At 43.6% G+C, this 18,573-nt stretch overlaps 1 protein-coding gene across 3 annotated transcripts in view; it reads left to right on the forward strand.

Moving 5' to 3' along the window:
• ME3 (malic enzyme 3) overlaps positions 1-18,573 on the forward strand; it is a 219,176-nt gene that overhangs the window by 123,106 nt on the left and 77,497 nt on the right. For all 3 annotated transcript variants that reach the window (XM_059187140.1, XM_059187132.1, XM_059187123.1), the window contains exon 5: positions 12,186-12,261. In XM_059187140.1, the coding sequence (XP_059043123.1) occupies positions 12,186-12,261 (76 nt within the window). The remainder of the gene's footprint in view (positions 1-12,185; positions 12,262-18,573) is intronic.

Consider the following 18,573-nt stretch of genomic DNA (forward strand, 5'->3'; position numbering starts at 1 on the left):
GCCTTAAGTTGTTTGCAGATTAGTCTCGCCTCAAAGAGCTGCAAATTCGTACATCTCTAGAGGTATCCTACCTGCTTTCAAAGTTAGATGCGCCTTCAGTTTCTACCTGCTTTGGTAGAAACTACCTCCATTGCCTTAAAATATATCTGTATTTTATACACTCTAAATGTTGTAACAATAGTATTATTTTAAAAAACAAACAGTTCTGAGTGGAGGTAAGGTGGTGGAAGAGTAGGGCATCCTAGTTTGGTCTGGTCCATGGAAACAGCTAGATAGTTACCCAGTCATTCTGAACGCCTGCAAAATCAACCAGAGATCTGAGAAGAGAATTGCTACCATTCTACAAATAGAAGAGCGACCACTTTCGGCAAGGTAGGAGGTGGGGAGATGTGAATCTGAGGAGATAAATGGGAAGAAAAACTGCGGGGTGGGGGAGGGAGCCGCTACTAGCTGGTGGGGGAACAGGATAGAGTAGTGGAGCCCCAAATCAGAACTTCTGGAAGTCTGGTCCAGTGCGTGATGTTTCTGCCTTTAGAAATGTGCTCAGGAGGCAAAGAGGGGTGGAATCCCAGGTGGCACAGTGAGGTCTCAGGATCCCCAGGGTCACTGAAAGAACGGGGCCAGAGTGCCCCAGAGCTCCCAGGCACCAAAGCAGGGAAGCTGGCTGCAAAGAGGGAGACCAGGTGCCAGCTTTCAGCTAGGGGTTTCCGGAAATCCCGAACCTCAGCACAACCAGGGACCACTCTCTGAGCAGGGGCCCAGCAAGAGGCAGAACCAAGGCAAAACTGCCCTTCCTCCCACAGGGTGTGCACTGCAGGAGTCTGTATACTTTGGAGACCCGAAACTGGGTTGTATGTGTGAGATTAAAAAAATAATAATAATAAAGCTTGGTCACAGGCTGGGTGAGCACAGGGAGCAGGCAGAGATAAGAGAGACCAGAGTGATGATGGACTGCTTTTCCCTGAGGGCTCTCTGAGGAGTAGGGGGCTTGAATTTTCAGTTTCCAGGCTAGAGAGCTGGGTGCCGCCATTTTCATCCCCCAACTGGCTCCTGAGATGGTCACAGGGAGTCTGGACCCCTGGCAAGGATGGTGTGATTCCCCCCGGGACAAACACTTGAGAGTCAGGGCCACAGGCCCCTCCCCCAAATGAGCTGCCTGACCTTCCAGCTATTACCAAGGTTACGGGTCACACAGAAGTGTAAACCTCCAGCTCTTGGTGAAGTATGTAGCATTTGTGGTTCTTTCTTATTCTTTAGTCCTTCAGTTTTATATTCTATTATCCTTTTCAACTATTTTCTTACTGTATCAATTTTTAAGTCTTTTTAAATTTTCATTTTTCACTTACGGTTTATTTATTTTTTCATTTTTGATTTTCATCTATTCAGCTTCGTTTGTGTGTGTGTGTGTGTGTGTGTGTGTGTGTGTGTGTGTGTATCTTACCTTTGTTGGGATAGTTTCCTCTAACAAACAGACCAAAATACATCCAGAATCAAGTTTATTGTTCTGTCCAACTTCTTGCCTGATTTTATTCCCATTTTTTTCCCTTTCCTTTTTTGTTTGGTTTCTGTTCTCTTCTGATTAGTTTAGTAGTGTATATTTTTCTGGTTTAGTTCTTATTCTTTAGTCCTTCAGTTTTACATTCTATTATCCTTTTCAACTATTTTCTTATCAATTATTTTTTAAGTCTCTTTCATTTTCATCTTTTCACTTCTGTTTATATATTTTTTTCATTTTTGGCTTCCTTTCATTGTATTTCTTTCTTGCCAGTTTTGAGATCTAGTCTCATCTAACAGAACAAAATATACTCAGACTCTAGTTTATTGTTCTGTTTTATTTCTTGTTGATTTTATTCTAATTTTTTTTTCTATTCTATTGGCTTCTGTTCTCTTCTGATCAGTGTAGTGTATATTTTTCTGGTGTTGTTGATGCCCTATTAGTATTTTCCCTCTCTTAATGTCTGTTCTTTTCTGGACATAATGACAAGATGGAAGAACTCACCCCAAGAAGAGAACAAGAGGCAGTATTCACAGTCAGGGATCTAATAAATATGGTTATAAGTAAGATATCAAAACTAGAATTCAAAACTAGAATTTAGTGATTATAAAGATATGAGGTGACCTTGAAAAAAGTATAGAAGACACTAGAGAATCTCTTACTGAAGAAATAAAAGCTAAAATCTATTCAGGTCAAAATAAAAAAGACTAATTGAGATGATGTCAAAAATGGAGGCTCTAACTGCTGGGATAAACAAGAAGAGAGTGAGTGATACAGAAGACAAAATGATGGAAAATAGTGAAGCTGAGTAAAAGGGAGATAAACAATCACTGGTTCATGAGGGGAGGAGTCAACAGATCAGCGATGCCATAAAGTAAAACAGTATTAGAATAATTGGGATCCCAGAGGAAGAGAAAAGAGGGAGGGGCAAAGAAAGATTATTTAAAGAAATTATAGCTGAGAACGTCCTAGTCTAAAAAAGGAAACAGGCATTCAAGTAGAGGAGGCACAGAGGAACCCCCCCCCTCAAAATCAATAAAGATAGGTCAACACTTCAAAATATAATAGTGAAGCTTACAAATTTCAGAGATAAAGAGAAAATCCTGAAAGCAGCATGGGACAAGAGATTCTTAACCAAGAAAATAGAAATATAAGGCTGGCAGCAGACCTATCCACAGAGACCTGGCAGGCTGGAAGGGACCGGAAATATATTGAAGGTGCTAAATGAGAAAAATATGCAGTCAAGAATACTTTATCCAGCAAGGCTGTCAATCAGAATAGGAGAGACAAAGAGCTTCCAGAAAACAGAAGCTGAGAGAATTTGTGATCACTAAACCAGCCCTGCAAGAAATATTAAAGGGGGTCCTTTAAGGGAAGAGAGAGCCCAGAGTAACAAAAGACCAGAAGCAACAGTGATCTTACAGGTAATACAATGGCACTAAAGTTGTATCTTTCAATAATTACTCTGAATGTAAATGGGACAAATGCTTCCATCAAAAGACACAGGATATCAGTTTGGATTAAAAAAAAGAAAGAAAGAAAAAGACCCATTGATATGCTATTTACTAGAGACTCCTTTTATTTTATTTTCTTTTGTGGGTTTTTCTTTTTTAATTGTGTTGTTAGTCACTATAAAATACATCATTAGCATTTGATGCTGTGTTCCAAGATTCATTGTTAATGTACAATATCCAGTGCTCCATGCAAAATACATACCCTCCTTAATACCCATGACCAGGTTCACCCATCCCCACACAACCCCCTCCAAAACCCTCTATTTCTCAGAGTCCACAGTCCCAATTCACTTTTCTTTTCCTTCTCCTAATGTCCATGTTATTACTTATGTTCCACAAGTAAGTGAAACCATATGATAATTGACTTTCTCTGCTTGACTTATTTCACTCAGCATATCTCCTCCAGTCCTATCCATGTTGATGCAAAAGTTGGGTATTTATCCTTTCTGAGGGCTGAGTAATATTCTATTGTATATATGGACCACATCTTCTTTATCCATTCATCTATTGAAGGGCATTTCAGCTCTTTCTACAGTTTGGCTATTGTGGACATTGCTGCTACGAACATTGGGGTGCATGTGGCCCCAACATCTGTATCTTTGGAGTAAATACCGAGTAGTGCAATTGGCAGGTCATAGGATAGCTCTATTTTTAATCTTTTGCGAAACCTCCACACTGTTTTCCAAACTGGCTGTACCAGCTTGCTTTCCCACCAAAAGTTGTAAGAGGGATCCTCTTTCTTCCCATCCTCTCCAATATTTGTTGTTTCTTGCCTTTAATCTTTGCCATTCTAACTGGTGTAAGGTGGTATCTCAATGTGGTTTGATTTGAATCTCCCTGATGGTTAGTGATGATGAACATTTTTTCATGTGTCTACTAGCCATTTGTATGTCTTCATCGGAGAAGTGTCTGTTCATGTCTTCTGCCCATTTTTTGACTTGATAATTTGTTTTATTTTGGGTGTTGAGTTTGAGGAGTTATTTATAAATCTTGGATATCAGCCCTTTGTCTGTAGTGTCATTTGAGAATATCTTCTCCCATTCTGTGGGTTCTTAGTTTTGTTGACTGTTTCCTTTGCTGTGCAGAAGCTTTTTATCTTGATGGAGTCCAAAAAGTTCATTTTCACTTTTGTTTCCTTTGCCTTTGGAGACATGTCTTGAAAGAACTTGCTGTGGCTAATGTTGAAGAGGTTACTGCCTATGTTCTCCTCTAGGATTTTGACGGATTCCTGTCTCACATTGAGGTCTTTCATCCATTTTGAGTTTATTTTTGTGTATGCTGTAAGAGAATGGTTGAGTTTCATTCTTCTGTATATAGCTGTTCAATTTTCCCAACACCATTTATTGAAGAGACTCTATTTTTTCCACTGGCTATTTTTTCCTGCTTTGTTAGGATTATTTAACCACAGAGTTGAGGGTCCATATCTGGGCTCTCTGTTCTATTCCACTGGCCTATGTGTCTGGTTTTGTGCCAGTACCATGCTATCTTGCTTGAAATCAGGCAACATGATACCCCCAGCTTTGTTTTTCTTCTTCAACATTTCCTTGTCTATTCCAGGTCTTTACTGGTTCCATACAAATTTTAGGATTGTTTGTTCTAGCACTTTGGAAAAATACCAGTGGTATTTTTATCGAGATGGCATTGAAAGTATAGATTGCTCTGGGCAGCGTAGACATTTTAACAACGTTTATTCTTCCAATCCATGAACATGGGCCCATGAGTTTTTCCATCTTTTTGTATCTTCTTCCATTTCTTTCCTAAGTGTTCTATAGATGCTCAAGTATTGATCCTTTACCTCTTTGGTTAGGTTTATTCCAAGGTATCTTACAGGTTTTGGTGCTATTGTAAATGGAATCATATCTCTAATTTCCCTTTCTACAGTTTCATTGTCAGTGTATAAGAAATCAACTGACTTCTGCACATTGATTTTGTATCCTGCCACATTACTAAATTGCTCTATGAATTCTAGTAATTTGGGGGTGGAGTCTTGGTTTTTCTACATAAAGTATCGTGTCATCTGCAAAGAGAAAGTTTGACGACTTCTTTGCCAATTTTAATACCTTTAATTTCTTTTTGTTGTCTGATTGCTGTTGCTAGGACTTCTAATACTATGTTGAACAACATTAGTAAGAGTGGGCATTTTTGTGTTTCTGATCTCAGTGGGAAGGCTCTCAGCTTTTCCCAATTGAGAATGATATTCACTGTGGGTTTTTCACAGATGGATTTTATGAAGTTGAGGAATGTTCCCCAAGAAACTCATTTTAGACCCAAAGTCACTTCAACATTGAAAGTGAGGGGATGGAGAACCACTTATCATACTAATGGATATCAAAAGAAAGCTGGGGTAGCAATACTTAGATTGCACAAACTAGATATTAAACCAAAGATTGTAATAAGAGATGAAGAGGACACTATATCATACTTAAAAGGTCTATCCAACAAGAAGATCTAAGAATGGTAAATATTTATGCCCCTAACTTGGAAGCAGTTAATTATATAAACCAATAATAGCAAAATTAAAGAAACACACAAATAACAATATAATAATCGTAGGTGACTTTAACACTCCCCTTAGGGCAATGGACAGATCATTTAAGCAGGAGATCAACAAAGAAACAAGGGCTTTGACTGATACACTGGACATCACAGATATATTCATAGCATTTTATCCTAAATCAACAATACATATTTTTGTCAAGTACACATGGAACAATCTCCAGAATAGATCACATACTGGGTCACATATCAGGTTTCAACTGGTATTAAAAGATTGGGATTATTCCCTGTTTATTTTCATACCACAATACTTTGAAACTGGAACTCAAACACAAGAGAAAATTTGGAAGGAACACAAATACATGGAGGTTTAAGAGTATCCTGTTAAGGAATGAATGGGTCAAAAAGGAAATGAAAGAAGAATTGTAAAAAGCCATGGAAGTGAGACGTGGGTGGCTCAATATGTTAAGCATCTGCTTTCAGCTCAGGTTATGATTCCAGGGTCCTGGGATCAAGCCCTGCATCAGGCTCCCTACTCAGCAGGGAGCTTGCTTCTTCTCCCTCTCCTTCTGCCTCTCCTTCCCCCATTCAAGTTTGCTTTCTCTCAAAATGAAATCTTAAAAAAAAAAAAAAAAAGTAAAATTCATGAAAGCAAATGAAAAAGAAAACACAATTCAGAACCTTTGGGATGCAACAAAGGCAGTCCTAAGAGGGAAGTATATAGAAATACAAGCCTTTCTCAAGAAGCAAGAAAAGTCTCAAATATATAGCCTTACACCTAAAGGACCTGGAAAAAGAACAGTAAGTAGAGCATATATGTAGCAGAAGAAGAGAAACAATAAAGGTTAGAACAGAAATCAATGAAATAGAAATAAAAAGAATAGATTGATGAAACTAGGAGCTTGTTCTTTGAAAGAATTAATAAGATCAATAAACTCCTAGCCAGACTTATCAAAAGGAGAGATAGAGAGAGGGAGAGAAAGGACCCAAATAAATAAAATCATGAATGAAAGGAAGAGCTCACAACCAACACTAAAGAAATACAATTATAAAAGAATGTTATGAGCAATTATATGCCAACAAATTAGGCAATGCATTCCTATAAACATGTGAAATACCAAAACTGAAACAGAAAGATATAGAAAACCTGAACAGATCCATAACCAGCAAAGAAATTCAGGCAATAATCAAGAATATCCCAACAAAGAAGAGTCCAGGACCAGATAGCCCACAGGGGGAATTCTACTAAACATTTAAAAAGAATTAATACCTATTTTTCTGAAACTATTTCAAAACATAGAAATGGAAGGAAAACTTCCAAAGTCATTCTATGATACCAGCATTACCTTGATCCCAAAACCAAAGACCTTACCAAAAAGGAGAATTACAGATCAATATCCCTGATGAACATGGATGCCAAAATTCTCACCGTGATACTAGCCAGTAAGATCTAAGAGAACTTCAAAGGATTATTCCACGACAAAGTGGGCTTTATTCCTGGGGTGCAAGAGTGGTTCAACATCTGCAAATCAATCAATGTGATATACCAAATTAATGAAAGAAAGAACAAGAACCATATGATCTTCTCAATAGATGAAGAAAAAGCATTTGACAAAATACAGCATCCTTTCTGATCAAAACTCTTCACAGTGTAGGAACATACCTCAATATCATAAATGGCATCTATGAAAAACCCACAGCAAATATCATTCTAAATGGGGAACAACTGAAAGCTTTTCCCCTAGGGTCAGGAATGTGGCAGGAATGTCCACTCTCACCAATACTGTTCAACATAGTACTAGAAGTCCTAGACTTAGCAATCAGACAACAAAAAGAAATAAAAGGCATCCAAATAAGCAAAGAAGTCAAACTCTCACTCTTCACAAATGATATAATACTTTATGTGGAAAACCCAAAAGACTCCACTCCAAAAATTGCTGGATCTCATACAGGAACTCATCAAAGTGGCAAGATAGAAAATCAATGTATCCAGGATCTATAAAGAACTCCTGAAACTCAACACACACAAAACAGACAATCTCATATCAAAAAATGGGCAGAAGATATGAACAGACATTTCTCCAATGAAGACATACAAATGGCTATCAGACACATGAAAAAATGTTCATCATCAGTAGCCATCAGGGAGTTCAAATTAAAGCAACATTGAGATACCACCTTACACCAGTTAGAATGGCCAAAATTAGCAAGACAGGAAACAACATGTGTTGGAGAGGATGTGGAGAAAGGGAAACCCTCTTCCACTGTTGGTGGGAATGCAAGTTGGTGCAGCCACTTTGGAGAAAGTGTGGAGATTCCTCAAGAAATTAAAAATAGAGCTTCCCTATGACCCTGCAATTGCACTACTGGGTATTTACCCCAAAGATACAGATGTAGTGAAAAGAAGGGCCATCTGTACCCCAATGTTTATCGCAGCAATGGCCATGGTCACTAAACTGTGGAAAGAACCAAGATGCCCTTCAACAGATGAATGGATAAGGAAGATGTGGTCCATATACACTATGGAGTGTTATGCCTCCATCAGAAAGGACGAATACCCAACTTTTGTAGCAACATGGACGGGACTGGAAGAGATTATGCTGAGTGAAATAAGTCAAGCAGAGAGAGTCAATTATCATATGGTTTCACTTATTTGTGGAGCATAACAAATAGCATGGAGGACAAGGGGAGACGGAGAGGAGAAGGGATATGAGGGAAATTGGAAGGGGAGGTGAACCATGAGAGACTATGGACTCTGAAAAACAATCTGAGGGTTTTGAAGAGGCGGTGGGTGGGAGGTTGGGGGAACCAGGTGGAGGGTATTGGAGAGGGCATGGATTGCATGGAGCACTGGGTGTGGTGCAAAAACAATGAATACTGTTACGCTGGAAAAAAAATAAATGTACAAAAGTCAGTTGCATTTCTATATGCAACAATGAAACAGAAGAAAATTCAAGGAATGGATCCCATTTACAACTTCACCCAATAAGATACCTAGGAATAAACCTAACCAAAGAGCAAAGGATAAGTACTCTGAAAACTATATAACACTTATAAAGGAAACTGAGGAAGACACCAAGAAATGAAAAAACATTCCATGCTCCTGTATTGGAAGAACAAATATTGTTAAAATGTCTATGCTACCCAAAGCAATCTATACATTTATTGCAATCCCTATCAAAGCATCATCAGCATTTTCCAGAGCTGGAACAAATAATCCTAAAATTTGTATTGAACCAGAAAAGACCCTGAATAGCCAGGGTAATGTTGAAAAAGAAAACCAAAGCTGGTGGCACCACAATTCTGGACTTCAAACTGTATCACAAAGCTGTAATCATGAAGATAGTATGGTATTGGCACAAATACAGACGCATAGATTAATGGAACAGAATAGAGAACCTGTAAATGGATCCTCAACTCTATTGTCAACTAATCTTTGACAAAGCAGGAAAGAATATCCAATGGATAAAAGACAGTCTCTTCAACAAATGGTGCTGGGGAAACTGGACAGTGAAATGCAAAAGAATGAAACTGGATTTTCTTACACCATACACAAAAATAAACTTAAATTGGATGAAAGACCTAAACATGAGACAGGAATCCATCAAAATCCTAGAGGAGGACAGGCAGCAACCCCTTTGACCTTGGCCACAGCAACTTCTTGCTAGATACGGCTCCTCTAGGGAAGGGAAAGAAAAGCAAAAATGAAGGGGGACTTCATTTGGGAACTTCATCAAGATAAAAACTTTTGCACAGCAAAGGACACAGTCGACAAAACCAAAGGCAACCTACAGAATGGAAGAAGATAATTGCAAATGACATCAGATAAAGGGCTAGTATCCAAGATCCATAAAGAACTTATGAAACTCAATACCCCAAAAACAAACAAAATCGAGTCAAGAAATGGACAGAAGACATAAACAGACATTTCTCCAAAGAAGACATCCAAATGGCCAACAGACACATGAAAAAAAATCTCAATATGACTCAGCATCAGGGAAATACAAATCAAAACCACAGTAAGATACCCCTTCACACCAGTCAGAATAGCTAAAATTAACAACTCAGGTTGAGGAGAGAATGCAAAAAAATGGGAACACTTTAATGGCTGGGAATGGAAAATGGTGCAGCCACTCTGGAAAACAGTATGGAGGTTCCTCAAGAAGTTAAAAATAGAACTTCCCCTATGACCCAGCGATTGCACTACTATTCATTTACCCAAAGGATACAAATGTATTGGTCTGAAGGGGCACCTGCACCCCAATGTTTACAACAGCATTGTCCACAATAGCCAAACTATAGAAATAGATGAATGGATAAAGAAGATATGGAATGGAATATTACTCAGCCATTCAAAAAATGAAATCTTGCCATTTGCAACAACATGGATGGAACTATAGAGTATTATGCTAAACGAAATAAATCGGTCAGAGAAAGACACTTATATAATTTTATTCATACATGGAATTTAAGAAACAAAACAGAAGTATAGGGGAAGGGAGGGAAAAATAAAATAAGCTAAAAACAGAGAGGGAGGCAAACCATAAGAGACTCTTAACTATAGGAAAAAAACAGGGTTGCTGGAGGGGCAGGCGTTTGTGGGAGGATGGGGTAACTGGTGAGGGGCATTGAGAAAGGAACACAATGTAATGAGCACTGGGTATTATATGCATCAGATGAATCACTGAACTCTCCCTCTGAAACTAATAATACACTCTATGTTAATTAATTGAATTTAAATAAAATTTTTAAAAAATAACAATTTGGGGCATCTGGGTGGCTCCGTGAGTTAAGCATCTCCCTTCCGCTCAGGTCATGATCACAGAGTCTTGGGATCAAGCCCCACATCTGCAGGGAGTCTTCTTGTCTGTCTCCTCTCCCTCTGCCCCTCCCTTGGCTCGTGCTCGCTCTCTCTCTCTCAAATATTTTTTAAATTTTTTAAAAATAACAGTGTTTTTATTGCTGTCTGCAGAGAGTTTTCTCTGTCCAAGAGACTGCCACTAACAAAAGCCAGAAGTCCTTTTTTTTTTTTTTTCTTTTGTTAGAGATAGAGCCCAAGCTGGGGGAGTGGCAGGAAGAGCCAGCGGAGGGAGAAGCAAGCTCCCTACTGAGCAAGGAGCCTGAAGCGGGGCTCCATCCCGGGACCCCGAGATCATGACCTGAGCCGAAGGCAGACACTTTACTGACTGAGCCATCCAGGCATCCCAAGCCAGAAGTCTTTAAGATGATACAGACTTGGGGATGTTTTATGGCTCTATGATAATGGCTCTAGGGGAGAGAGAGAAGCATCCCTAAGTGTAAGACTTTAGAATAGTCATTGGAACGAAAGAAATGAATTATCTGCGGATGCAGAAGTTTGCGAACTTGGTGGTGGAAAGCTGACAGAGATGCGTCCCTTGGCTTCATGTGACATCAGAGGCAAGGTCACTAGTGGAGTTGGGGCAAGGTGAGGCCATTGGCGGTTTGAGAATGGAAAAGTTTAAAATGGTCTCTACAGAGAGTAGAAAGAGTGACTCTTGAGCAGAGAAACACTGAAAGAGCAAACACCGGACGATGGTGGACAGTGAACGTGGGTTGCCGATGAAGCATTTATGGTGATGCCAGTCAGCCTGCCCCGTGGTCAGGCTTTCTCCCCCTGCCCTTGGCTGCCCAGGTGGAGTACTCAGGGAACAGACAGTAGGTGTGTCCAGGGTTGGGAGTTTTACAAGACTGCTGGGACCAAAGAGCAGGGCCACGAGCCTTGCGGTGTTGACTAGGGCATGATTTAAATAATGGATCCAAAGTCCGAGCCTCTCACGAAGCCATGAGAAGTACTGTTTGGAAGTCTTCTCTGAGTTAGTGAGGGCAGTGAGAGGGGGGAGGCTGCTCTCGCACCCCTCCCCAGGCTACTCACATTGGCGACCCAGAGTGAGTGCCTTGTTCACAAGAAGAGCGGTTCTAGATGCTTTGGAGGAACAAAGGAAAGGAAGGAAGCAGCACAGACCAGCCCAGGCACACATACTCTCACACCCCTGATCCCAGGTCCACATACAGAGGTCTAAACACAAATAAAGTTTCTAAATCCAAGCGTATGCACTGTTAAGTAAAATACAATCCACCCTCCTGCCTTTACAGACGTTATTTTCCCGCTAGGTTGGAAGGCCACGTCTGAATTTAGAAGTCCCATGCTCCAGCATTGTGGGGGAGACGTGGCTCCCAGCTAGGAGCCCTTCCCTGCCCCAGCCCTAGCTCCATCCCCCACTGCCTGGGGCATCCTGTACCTGTCTCTGACAACCACAACCCACATGTCTAAGCTCCAGTCACAGCCCCAGGCCTAGGGGTATGCCCACCATGGTGTGGTCTGTGCTCAGAAGGGGGGACCCGGAGAAGAAGCCAACGTGGGTTTCTGGAAGCAGCCTTGGGGGTCCCTCAGTCCAAGAATTGTGGGGTCCTGTGTGCCTGGTCTAGCGGGAAAAAGGAAAGGTGCCACCTCTGGAGAGCACAAGCCCCATGGGGCACATGGAGTCCTTGTTTGGTGAAGAGGAGTACTTGGAGGAAGGCCAAGGCTGGGCCCTCTCAAATCTTGGGGCCAGGGACCCCTCCCTTGCCCAGGTCTGTGGGAAAACTTAAACAATGCAATGGTACACAGTCTTGTGGTCTGACTGCCTGGTTTCTCTGTGTGTACGTGTTTTTTCTCCTAGTGGGCTGTTCATCACCATTCATGACAAGGGCCACCTTGCAACAATGCTGAACTCTTGGCCAGAAGATGATATTAAGGTATGATCCTGTTTTCTTTGTTACTGCTCTGTTCTTAGGTGAATCCTTTTAACCTGGACCAGTGTCATGGCCAACTAGAAAATGAGCCATTGTGACACGGAGGGCAAGACACTGCCCTGCTTTCCCAGGCCCAGAGCCCAGACAGGTTAAGAGCCAGGCAGAAGTGCATCACAGAGCAGAGGTTTCTGCCACCCACACCCAGGGGACATTGCCCTTATCATTGTTATTGTTCATAGCAGTGGTCTGAAGATCCGTTCAGCGTGTATTGTGTACCTACTATATATACAGTGCCAGCTTCCATGGCAGATACGGGAAAATCAGACAGACCTTCTTCTCAAGTAGCTGACTTTTCTGGGGAAAATAAGACAGAGACACAAAAGACTAACAAGGAACTTGGTCAGAGATAAATGAAGCACATGGAGAGAGCTGAGGGTGTGCCCAAAAGGCAGAGATTACCTTCAGCCTGAGGGGAATCTAGGAAGACTTCATGAGGGAGGTGACATTGGAGCAGGGACCTTGAGTTGAGGGATAGAGTTTGACTGGATAAGGCTTTAGAGAGTGTAGGACACAGAGTGGGGACATTCTGCAAGAAGAGGCAAAGCTTATGGTGAACAGAACTTGCCCACCTTCGTGTACACAGGAGAGGGGTGGGGGGCAGGTGGTAGTTGTATGCAGAGTGATGAAAGAAACCTGCCACTTCTGCCTGGAATACAAACGGTACTCAAATACTCTAAGAAGAAAACATTTTTACATAATAAGCAGGATATACTATAATATGCAAAGTATATATTCATTCTGAAATCTAAAAGCTGCAGCTCTGTAGAAACTTGTTAGCCTCTGGCTACATGCCCAGATCACCTCCTGCCACAGGGAACATCTGTGGAAGAGTATGATGGGCTTTCACATCTAAGATCATCGTTGCCTCTGCAAATGATGGGCGCAAAAATGCAAAACACCTGCTAGCTGCCTGGCAAGGGCATTTCTGGCACACAAGCTGGGGAAGGGTTGGAGCTGATGGGAGGCAGAGGCCCTCCATCATGGCTTCCTCTCCAGGCTCTCCCTCCTGTTCCTGCCAGTTTCCTCAGTTTCCCCTGTCTCCCTCTGCTAGGTGCTGAGCTCAGCTTCTCCTCACACACCTCTGACCATCTGGGGAGCGGTAGCATTCAGAGCCAGAACAGGAAAGGCAGCATAGCTCTTAAGAGCCGGGCTCAAGCCACCACCTGGGCCCATGGCCTTTAGGGCTGCAGTGAAGAGCTCATTTCGTACATCTCTGTCTGAGTGTGGGCTTTTCTGCCCTGCTTATCTGCTCAGATTCTGGTATATGCAGGCCTGGGCTTTGCAGGTGTTGGTCTCAGTCCCAGAAGCAAGTTTCTAGGGCGAGTCAAAGATGAAGCTCTAATAAAATCTTGAGCACATTCAGGGAAGCCGGCTCACTGGATGGACAGCCAACTCCAGCCTGCCCTGAGCAGACAGGCTGCTGAGGCCGTATGGACTGACCCAGGCTCCAGCCTGGGCTGCTCACCCACGGTGAAAACTTGTGCAGAGTGGGCACGCAGTAGTCACCCAAGGAGCCTGAACCCAGGGAGCGGCTGTGAGGAGCATCTCTGAGGCCGCAGGCACTGAGCCCATAGCAGGGCCGTGCAGCCCCCACCAACACAAGCACGCCTTTGCACAGCCTACGAGTTGTTGAAGAGAAAGACAGGAAGCCGGTGCCTCTTAACCGGTAGGAAGGAGGTGCTCCTTTCTCCAGGCTGGCACAGAGCCTCAGTGAGGGGCTCGTGGGCTAGATTTCAGTCTCTAGTTGCTCCTTTGGTCAGGGCGCAACTTACAAAATATTTGCTGCCTGACTTCAACACACGTAGTTTGAGAACATTTTACATAGTGAGTGCTAAGTACCAATTAGCTGGAGACAGCCACTTTTGTGATTTCAGAGGAAGAACAGTGGAGCTTTAGGTCACCCCAGAGTAGGAGGGACTGGAGCAGACCTCCGACACAGAGAGGTGTCCGAAGCCTCTCAGGAAAACAAGCTTCCATGGGCATATCTGGACCAATGCATCTAATTCCCTTACCCTCCACACTTTTTGAGTAAACATCTGTAGGATTTCCCTGTAGTTCCCAGGATCAAGAAGGTGTACAGGCCCAAAATCTGGTGAGCGAGACTGACCCGGAAACACTTGCATAGACTGTGTCTGTGATGCCCAAGAGGGGAGCCCAGAGGCGAGGAGCTAGCATCCTGATGACTGGCTGGCCTCTCCCCCTGCAGGAGCTGAGAGCAGACAAGGGAATGCCTGCAGCTGACTCCTTCCCTCCGCCCTTTATTTCTATCTCCCTTTGGAGAGACCCCAAGATCAGTCACTGGTAACTATATAGATGACCCAGCTCTGGCTTTGCAGTCAGACATCAGGAATCTTCCATTCACTTGCTGGATGTGCAGATAACCTCTCTGGTCTTTGTTCTGTTAAGGTGAGGACGAGCTATGAAGTCTGTACGATACTAGAAGGCACTCGAATGGGCCTTGTCCTTGCTGGAGGTGGAAGAGACGGCTCTGGCACATGCAGCCATGCAGGGCAGAGAGTGCAGATGCCCAAGAGTAGCCCAGGAGGAGGCCCTCCTACCTGGGAATCACGGGCCACCAAGGGGCAGCCAATGAGGCCCCTAGACATGTTTGACTTGGTCCTCAGTTATTTTTGAAAATTTTGAATTTGTAAGCAATATTTAAAATCTGGAGACTTCATTTAGAAAAAGAAACATATAAACTTGGATTTATGGCTTTCTCTAGAAATACCAGGAGCCCATAGTTTGGCTAAATAGTGGGCCCGTAGTTGGGCACGTAAATAAGACAGGGCTGCTCAGGCACCTCCCCCCACCCCAGCTTACCCGACTCTCCCACCTGCCCCATCCACTGGCCTTTGCTGGAGGGTCCTTTCCTCTCACCCCTAAGGCTGCCCTTTCAAAGGTTCAACCCTAGTCTTTCTTGTTTGTTGTGTATTTCCTCCAGTTGCCCTAAAAAGAGATGAAGGTCTCCCTCCCTAGGCAGGGAATCCCCTTCAGGGTACTTTGGAGCTGGTGTGGATTCCCTCTCATTATTTCCTTTGGTTCTCACAGTCCTTGTGACCAGAGTGGAGAAGGAAGGGGTGCAGTTGACACCCCCAAAGTGGGTCCTGAAGGATGGATAGGGGTGTGTCGTTTCTCAGGTGAGCAAGCTGAGGTCTGTGACTTGCCCACAGTCATCTGTGAGTAGGAGCTGACACCCCCAGAGCCCTATAGCTGAGCCACCCTCTCTCCGCTGCTGAGTCGAGGAGGCAGTTTTCCAGGGCACGGGTATCTTTACACCCTGGTGGCGGCAGCCTCTTGGCTGGAAGGACAAGTGGTTCAGAGGAGCTTCTGAACCGACTCAGAAGATAAAAGGTGACTTCCCGTGGTTTCCCAGCCAGAAGGCGGAACTGCGAACTGCGGTATCAGAGAAGCAGGCTGGGGGGGTGTTGAGGCCAAAGCCCAGGGCTAGGGGACCACAAAGTTTTGCAGGCCGCTCTTGTTCATGGGGGAGGGGGCAGGCCAGGCCGCCCAGAGAGCTGTCCGGCATAAATCATGGATGGAGAGAAGTGAGAACTGCTGTTCTGACTCTTTCCCACAGTGGACACTGCCTCAAGCCTGAGGAAGACTGAGCTGAGAGCAGCCCTCCTCCCCACAGCTTTCCCAGTCTCCTAAATCTCTACCTCACCCCAGGCCCAGCAGCAGTTTCTAGGGGAGGCGCTGAGAGACAGCTGGATGGGGATGGGGGGTGGGAGCAGCCTCTGGGGTTGAGCACCAGCCACGTGGGCGTCCCAGCTTGGACCAGGTGCTGGTGCCGGGTGCCTGCCTGCTATGCCCAGGCCCACCATGTGTTAAACCCACTCTGTTCCCAGGGTCAGAAGGAGGGTAGTCCTTGGAAACATTCTCTGAGATGGATGTTAGTCTATCAGGGAGTATTCTTGGGATCAGTACCTCTAGAGGGAAGGGAAACAGGAGAAAGCCAAGGGAGAGGTTGGGCAGAGTGAAGCCTTAAGGAAGACTTAGCTGAGCACATGAGGAGCCTCTGGTATTAGGGTGGCCCTTAGTCAGGACAGGGGAGCCGGGCCTTATAGCCCTGCATCCATCAGTCATTGGTTGTGGTCAGGTGCCCTTCAGAACTGGGTGTGACTTGGGACGCCTGGGTGGCTCAGTTGGTTAAGCAGCTGCCTTCGGCTCAGGTCATGATCCCAGCGTCCTGGGATCGAGTCCCACATCGGGCTCCTTGCTCCGCAGGGAGCCTGCTTCTCCGTCTGACTCTGCCTTCCACTCTGTCTACCTGTGCTTGCTCTCGCTCGCTCTCTCTGACAAATAAATAAAATCTTTAAAAAAAAAAAAAAAAAGAACTGGGTGTGACTTGGGCAAAGTGGCTCTCTTTGGTCAAGGAAATTCACAGAGTAGGCTGACCCCTGAGGGCTCAGCTGAGGGAATGACTCCTTGGGTCCTGAAAGGGAGATGTGGGGGCACATCCACATATCCTCTACACGCAGCATCTGCTAAGTGCTTTACGTAAGTGACTTCAAGTGATTATTATTACCCCCATTTTACAGATAAAGATTCTGGCTATTTGCTTCTCCCTGAAGTTGTTCATTCATACCAGGTTGAAGCAGTCCCGTGGAGAGCCTCTGTTCTCCATGTTGTATCCACACTGGCCACTGGCCACCATTTATCCAGTTCCTCTCACACTGCAGGCAACATGCTAAGTACCTGAAGAACCAAAGATGACAAGAACCTTTACTTGCCTATAAGAGCTTAGAACTCCTATGAAAGATGAGGTTCTCATCTAACTATAATACAAGCAAGAAAGTGATAGGTGCTCTGGAGAGAAAAATGCCATGGGAACTCCGAGGAAGGAGTGACAACTTCTGGAAAGGGAGCAACACGGAGGAAGGTGACTTCCATACTGTTCCTGGAAGCACACAAGGATGGTAGGATTCGAATCAGGAAGATCATAGGGATTGAGGGGTAAAATGGCATGAGGTCAGGAAAGTACAAACCTTATACAAGGTTGGAATTATTTCATTTGGATAAAAAAGAAATTCAAAAAGCAGATGACCTAGACTGCGGAAGGCCTTAAACCACCAGTTGAAGATGTTTGAGCTTTATTGCATAGGCATTGAGAGCCATTGGAGGTGTGGGGTAAGGAAATGACAAAGCTGGGTGTGCTTTGGAAAATGAAATGGACCAAGGGGAAATCCAAGAGTGGAGAGACCCATCAGGAGACCATTGCAGTGGTCAGATGAGATGGATGGGCTCACCCAAGGCAACGACAATGCATGGAACAAATAGAAAAGTAAGGAGCATATTGACTCAGCAGAATTTGGTGACCAGTGGCTGTGTTTGACGAATGACAGAGAGGAGTTGAGCTTGGGAGATACAAGATAACAGAGGGAGGGAGGACAGCAGAAGTGAAAGATTTAGAAGAATAAAGGGAGGGACGACTAGGTGGCTCAGTTGGTTAAGCTGCTGCCTTTGGCTCAGGTCATGATCCCAGGGTCCTGGGATGGAGTTGCTTGGCAGGGAGCCTGCTTCTCTCTCTGCCTCTGCCTGTTTGTGCTCGCTCTCTCTCTCTCTCTCTGACAAATAAATAATAAATAAAATCTTCTAAAAACTTTTGATTAACAAATTAAAAATAAAAAGAATAAAGGGAAAAGCAGATTCATTTGGTTAGGGACTCAGGAATTTGGGAGGACTATTAACATACAAGTGGCAATATGTGCTTCGAGAGGACAGTGGAAGCCCCAAGACTTGCATGGCTGACTTTCTGGGCAGTTGGCCACTATGGCCTCCTCTTGGTTCCATTTCATTCACTGATTTAACAGATGCTTATGGCATGCCCTTCTTGTGGTAATGCTAAACTAGAGAGAAGATAAAACAACTACAAATCCAATATAGGATTTTTGTCCCAAATAATAACCATTGTTATAATCAAAAGCACAGCAACCATTCACTGATCACTTACTAAAGGCACCTGGTTAAAATGAGACTAATATTACTTCATCATTACAAAAATCTGATGAGTTAGGTCTGATTATCCCCCATTTTGTGGAAAATTAAAACTCAGAAAAATGATCTGTTTAGCCAAGATTACATATGGTGCATTATCAAGAAGCCTAAATTTAAATACTGGTTATCAGACTCAGGACCCCTGCCATTAACCTTTGGGTTGTTTGGTGAGATAAAATGTGCATTTTAAAAAATGTTAAATAAGAACCCAAATGTTTATGCAGCACCTTATGCAGGCTTGGCAGCAGTAGGTGCTTA

The sequence above is a fragment of the Mustela lutreola genome, chromosome 1, assembly GCF_030435805.1.
Source record: "Mustela lutreola isolate mMusLut2 chromosome 1, mMusLut2.pri, whole genome shotgun sequence".
Taxonomy (NCBI): Eukaryota; Metazoa; Chordata; class Mammalia; order Carnivora; family Mustelidae; genus Mustela; species Mustela lutreola.